Source organism: Tupaia chinensis, unplaced genomic scaffold, assembly GCF_000334495.1.
Source record: "Tupaia chinensis unplaced genomic scaffold, TupChi_1.0 Scaffold145441_1, whole genome shotgun sequence".
NCBI classification, from domain to species: Eukaryota; Metazoa; Chordata; class Mammalia; order Scandentia; family Tupaiidae; genus Tupaia; species Tupaia belangeri.
The window spans coordinates 738,774-745,301 of NW_006205300.1; the positions used below are offsets into that span (position 1 = coordinate 738,774).

At 61.4% G+C, this 6,528-nt stretch overlaps 1 protein-coding gene across 1 annotated transcript in view; it reads right to left on the bottom strand.

Moving 5' to 3' along the window:
- Positions 1 to 6,528, bottom strand: part of LOC102498093 (lysine-specific demethylase PHF2) — a gene marked incomplete at its 5' end in the record, with an annotated part of 19,603 nt that overhangs the window by 11,435 nt on the left and 1,640 nt on the right. Inside the window, 5 exons of the mRNA XM_027768082.1 lie at positions 1,264 to 1,424; positions 2,455 to 2,525; positions 2,619 to 2,797; positions 5,177 to 5,295; positions 5,811 to 5,930. Coding sequence (XP_027623883.1) covers positions 1,264 to 1,424; positions 2,455 to 2,525; positions 2,619 to 2,797; positions 5,177 to 5,295; positions 5,811 to 5,930 — 650 coding nt within the window. The remainder of the gene's footprint in view (positions 1 to 1,263; positions 1,425 to 2,454; positions 2,526 to 2,618; positions 2,798 to 5,176; positions 5,296 to 5,810; positions 5,931 to 6,528) is intronic.

The window sequence follows — 6,528 nt, forward strand, 5'->3', positions numbered from 1 at the left end:
AGCCACTGGGGCAGGCGGAGCGGCCACTGGCCTCACAGGCCTCCAGCAGGCCCGAGTGCCCACACGCGCACTGTGTGAGGACACGTGGTCTCTGCAGAGGCACACGCCCCGCTCGGGGCAGCTCTGGGTTCCTGCTTATCTGCAGCTGGCCCGCTCCTGCTCAGATTCTCAGCTAGGAACCCTGGACATGAATCCTCTGCGGGCTCGGGCACACGTCCCCATCCATGGCCCCACATCCACGCCCATTCCTACAAAGCAACAGGGGCCCTGGGCTGAGGCTCTCAACCCTGTCTGCCGCCGCGGTCTGGGCCTCACAGTAGATCTCGCGGGAACCCAGGGTGTCAGAGCACTTCTCTAAGCCCCAAGGCCAGGCATCGAGGTGTCCCCAAAGGGCCACAGCCTGGGACTCCCATCTAAGCTCCACCTCCCAGCTACCAACACGGCCTGAGAAAGGGCTGAGGTCTGAGCCCTGACAGAGCCCACCGAGTGCTGAACAAACGTGCATCCCGGGCACTGGGACGTTTCCAGTCCCGCTTTGCCCCGGGAAGGAAAGCGCCTGACGGCTGCTGGCCGCAAACACAGGATGGCATGTACAACGGCAATTTCTGAAACAGGATTCAGCCAGCTGTTAACAGAAGAGCTCTTCCGCCTCGCCAGAGCTCCTCTGCCTATCTGAGCAGGCCCGGCATGGCTCCGGCTCACGGACGGCACACAGGACAGCTCGGGGACAGCCCAAGAAGAGGCCCCAGGGGCCACGCTGAGCTGTCCATGGTACGGCCTTGGTGCATCAATTCTGGAAACTAGAGTCTTAGAGGCAGAACCAAGACCCCAGCAGGCCCAAAGCCAATGGGCCACATGGGCCCTGCCTTCCTCTGGCCATGGCATCCCAGCTGGACAAGGGTCACTCACGCCCAGACACCACAGCCATGTACCGAATGGTCGGCCCCTGGGAGCGTTGAGCTTTAGTTCTAGAATTAGGCAGACAGAGGCTCTGGGCCTCTCTCTGCCCTCCTCACATGTGCTGAGGGCCAGCCATCTACCGTCCCAGAGCCTCGGCCTCCCCACCTGCAGTGGGAATCGGCAGGGGGCACGGGGACCAGCAGGCTGGACCCGGGGGATGCCAGCCTGTGCACACCCTCCTGCCCATGCTTGGGGTCAGCTAGCACAGCCTGCGCGGTCCACCCTGAGCTCCAGCACACGCCTGCGGACAGGCGGCATGGCTGTTGGCCACCGCTCCTCGGCTGAGGCCAGCACAGAGCCCACCTGTTGGGGTTGTACTCCAGAGCGCCGACCTCCTCGCTGGCCTGCAGCAGGTCCAGGATGCCAGCCGCGGAGCTCCCGCTCTCCTTCTTCACCTTGGCGTTGCGGCCAGGCTTGGTGTCTGTGTCGATGTGCAGGGAGCCCTCGTCCGAGGAGTCGTCGCTCTGCGCCAGGGACAGAGCAGCGGGTCAGAGGAGGGGCGGCCACACATGGACGGGGAGGGGTTTTAACGCTGCCTTTAAAGAGCTCCGCCCGTCTCAGAAACATTGCTGGGTCTGACGGAGCCCCAGAGCGGATGAGGCTTGGGTGTGAGGGCTTTCCCGGGGCCCCAGGAGCACAGAGGCCAGGCAGTCTCCTCATCCTGCACAGCGTTTACGGTGAAGCTCTGGATAAAGAAAACCTCACAAAAGGGCCAACAGGTGGTACGGGGGCTAGGACACTGGATCTCACATGGCTGACTGCAGTATGAGTCCTGGACCCGGCAACTTGAAAAACATGCTAGGTGCACATGCTGTATGCCCAAAAGTCAGAGAAGACAATGGAGGAGAAGGGACTGCGGCATGGCCTTCCCCTCGGGGAGGTTATTTCTTATTTCCCCAGCCCACTGGCATGTGTACTCACCCTATAGCACTTACAAAAAGAAAGGAAAACATTCAACGCACCTAGAGGCTACCATGGCTGGATGGGGAAGGCATGGGGGCCAACAGCTCTGAGGCACTCCATTGCCTCAGACCCAGGTAACGTTCCCCTGCTGTGCTGCTCCTCGAGTAGCAGGACGCCAACAGGGCTCCCACCTCTGTGGTCCACTGCATCATGGAGTCGGCCAGGCCTTGGTGCAGGGACACCCCCTGCCGCCTGCCCCATGAGCAAGTCAAGCTGCGTTCACCTCCCTACACAGCCGGTCCAGCCGGGGAGCAGCTTCCTGGCCCCACCACAGCTCCCTGGACCCCCACAGCGGGCCTGCTTTCAGCCCTGGCAGCCACAAGCTCGGGCCCCTCCTGGGCCGGCCCACACCTGAGCCCAGCCTGCGCCTCCCCTGAGAATGCCCAGCAAATGGCCTCGGCACATGGCCATCTCACACAGAAATGCACTGAGACCACCCAATCGAGGGGCCAGGCCACAGAGCCACTAGGCTGCAGAGCCAGGCGCCCGGGGATGGCAGAGGGACTACTGAGGGCCCTGGGAGGGGCTCACCTTGTACACTGCTGACTCCAGCTTTGGCTTCGTGATGGGCGTGGGCAGCACCTCCTTCTTATCCAGCAGGACTGAAAGCAGAGTGGGCGGTTGAGTGGCCGGCCTCGAGGGCATGGCAGGGCGCGTCCCTCCTGCCCCCCAGCCCCTGCTCACACCCAACTCACAAGACAAGTCCCTCTTCGGGGCATTTTTCTTCCTCCTGATAGGAAACTCGTCAATCTTGAGCTCTCCATCATCCGACACATACTCGTACTCATCCCGCACAGGTTTGGGTTTGTCCTCCTTGAAGTTCTGCAAGGCCCCGAACACACCAGGGCTTGTCGGGGGCCTGAGGGCCTTGGAGCTAGGGCATCAGAAGTGAGCGTCAGCGGTGTCTGCATGGCCCCAAGGCCCGAGGCGCGTCGGGACCTCCTGCAGCAGCCCTCGAGCATCCTGCCAGGGCTGAGCAGGATGCAGGCCAGGCCAGGCTGGGGGCCCTCCACCCCCCACACTGTGGGAAGTCGTCTGTCCACGAGGGGCCACTCCCCAGCACTAGCCCCGTGGATGCCGCGGCCCGCCATGTGCAGCCCTGACGGGGCTCATATGGTGCATGGAGAGCCCTTCCCCCCAGTTTGAGCATCTGAGTCAGTGCCCCGGCTGCCCCATGCCACCCAGCACAGGTCCTGCGCTGCCTGCTTGGGATGAACCCGCTACTGGGCAAGAGTGGACCCCACCTTCCTATGGTTCTGGGAAAATAAAACGAAGACCGAGGATACAGCGAGGACGTAATGGTCCCGGCAGTTACTGCACGGTCTCCCTGCTGCGCGGGGCGAGGTGACTGCAGGCCTGGTCGCCCCACATGCTGGGTCTGCCCGCAGCACAGCCCTGCCTCCCGGGGCTTCAACGCAGGCTTCTCTTGAAGGAGCAGGCCTGCAGACTGAGGCGGCCACCTCAGTGTCAAAGTGACATAGCTCCAGAGGGAGCAGTCGGAGACGCTGGGCAGATGTCTGGGCAGAGTGTGGGCTGGACGCCTCCTGCCTCCCACCAAAGGGGGGCGAGCTAGGGGCCTGGCGGCTGAGCCAGCACACATGCACACATGTGCATGTGCACACCCGGGGATGGCAGCCCCGAGCTATGGCTGTTTCAGAGCTTCCCTGGACCCCAGGAGGGAGCGCAGGGCCAGCAAGTCGGGCAGCACTGGGGTCCCCGCAGACCCACGTGGGCTCTCCTCACTGAGCAGCCCTGGCATACTGCCCTGAGTGCCCAAAGGAGACCCCAACCCAACAGGCTTTCGGGCACCTGCCCGTTTCTCTTCAACCTCACAGACTAGGAAACGGGCGTGAGGTCTCCATGCGCTGAGAGGCACACAGATCCAGCTCCCACGGCCTGGCTCGCTCACCCTCGGGCAGCCCATTCTGACCAGCAGGCACAAGCACACCCAGACACAGCCTCCTCCATTCAGCATCACCTCCACTAGCAAGTCCTTCTGACTGACACAGGCCAGGCTCTTGACACCCTGGGCCCCATGAATCCCTCCCCTGGCATCCAGGGTTCATACTGCTAAGCCCCATTGTCCACTGGGTTCTGACGACTTGGGCCCTGACCCATGACATCCTCGAGCCAGCCCACGACAGCATGAGCACCACTCAGGGCCACACGCTCTCCCTGCCTGCCCGGGTGCCTGCAGCCGTGTTCTCCCAGCCCATCCCCACAGCGGCTTCCCCAGACACCCTGCAGACAGACGGCACAGGGAGGCTGGAGGCCACGAAGGTGGGCCAGGCACAGAGCTGCAGCTGGTGAGGTCAGCAGCTCACACAAGACGGGTCTGGGAGTTGCCCGGATGTGTTGGCAAAGGCAGTATGTGGTGATCAGTGAGCATGGCGGGTCTGTGCAGGGGTGTGTGTGTGTGTGTGTGTGTGTGTGTGTGTGTGTGAGAGGCAGGGTGCACACGCAGTGTGTGTGTGAGATGTGTGTGCACAGGATGTATGGCTTGTGTGCATGTGAGATGTGGGGTGTGTGCAGGGTGTGTGGCCTGCGTGTCTGTGAGATGTGGGGTGTGTATGCGACGTGGGGTGTGAGATGTGGGGGCGTGTGTGAGATGTGTCTGTGACATGTGGGGTGTATCTGAGATGTGTGGTGTGTGTGGGGCGAGTGTGAGATGGGGTGTGGTGTGAGACATGGGGTGTGTGCATGTGGAATGTGGGGTGTGTCTGCGAGATGTGAGGTGTGAGATATGGGGCATGTGCGTCTGAAATGTGGGGCGAGTGTGAGATGGGGTGTGGTGTGAGACATGGGGTGTGTGCATGTGGAATGTGGGGTGTGTCTGCGAGATGTGAGGTGTGAGATATGGGGCATGTGCGTCTGAAATGTGGGGCGAGTGTGAGATGGGGTGTGGTGTGAGATGGGGTCTGTCTGTGAGATGGGGTATGGGGTGAGTGTGAGATGGGGTGAGTGTGAGATGGGGTATGCATGTGAGAAGGGGTGTGAGTGTGAGATGGGGTGAGTGTGAGATGGGGTATGCATGTGACATGGGGTGTGTCTGAGATGGGGTGTGTCTGTGAGATGGGGTGTGAGGTGAGTGTGAGCTGGGTGTGCTCACGGGTGCCCACATGCCTGTGCGTGGCGAGGGCTGTGTGGCTATGAAGAGACAGATGTGGGTGTGTGAGATGCATTGCTTGTGGATGCATGTGAGCGAGACCTGGGGTGCACATGCAGCTGCCCCTCCTGCCGGGCACTCACGCACCCCAGGAGTCTCTTGTTGGAGAAGGAAAAGGAGAACTTGCTGTCCTTGTTTCCAGCCAGGGGTGACTTCTCCAGCTTCTGCTCCTCCTCCATCTTCAGTAAGGAGTCAGGTTTGCTGTTCTGGAAAGGAAGACCAGGCTGTCCCTGTGCCCCACACAGGCTGGGGGTGGGCCCTGACGGGGCTGGTGGGCAGAGGCAGCAGCCAGACACGCCTTGGGAAGGCTGGCCCCAGCACTGACTGCCCAGGCCACCGCGGGATCTCAGGAGGCAGTGGCCAGGGACAGCCCCACGGCAGCTCTGGGCGGAGGTGGAGCACACACCAGAGCTGGAGCACGAAGGGAGCCCGGCCAGCACGGGGACTCAGCCTCCGGCACCCATACCCACCCGGGGGGAGGCACAGGAGGCTATGTGCACTCCAGACCCAGATGCACCTCTCGGCTCGCCCTTCTGGAGACAGGAGACGTGCTTGCACGCACACATGCATGGCCTTGCAGGTCCTCGTCTCTGCTCACGCTAGGCCACTCACGCACACTGCACACTCACACTCACGCTCCGTGTGCTCTCAGGGAAACAACGCTCCATGACAGCGAGGTTGCCCACGCAGTGAGCACACACATGTACATGTGATGTCTCACCTTGTACTTCCACTTAGCCTCTGATTTGCTCTTGGTCTGCTCTCGGATTTCCAGCCTCTCCACGTCATTCTGCGTGTGAACCACGTCCTTGTTGGGCACACTCAGGACACTCTTAGTGACCTAAAAATAGAGCAGCTATAACCCAGATGCAAAGGGTGGTGGGACTGTAGGCGCCAGCAGGAAGACATAGCCACAGAGCCCTGGCCTCCTGTAGGCCCACACACAGTTCATTCACCTCTTTTCCATCCCTTCATCCATTTGTCAACCCATCCGTCCATCCATCCACCACCTCATCTATCCATCCACCTGTCAGTCCATTACCCCCTTGTCCATCCATCCACCCCTCATCCCTTCATTCACCCATCTGTTCACTCACCCACCTACATCCATCCGCCCCCTCATCTATCCATGTAAGCCCTTGTCCATCCACCCACCCATCCGATCATCCCCCTACCCCCTCGTCCATCCATCCAGTCCCTCGTCTATCCATCTAGCCCCTTGTCCATCCATCCACCCATCCTATCATCCCTCTACCCCCTCATCCATCCATCCACCGCTTCGTCTATCCATCTAGCCCCTTGTCCATCCATCCACCCATCCTATCATCCCTCTCCCCCCTCATCCATCCATCCACCCCCTCGTCTATCCATCTAGCCCCTTGTCCATCCATCCACCCATCCGATCATCCCCCTACCCCCTCGTCCATCCATCCAGCCCC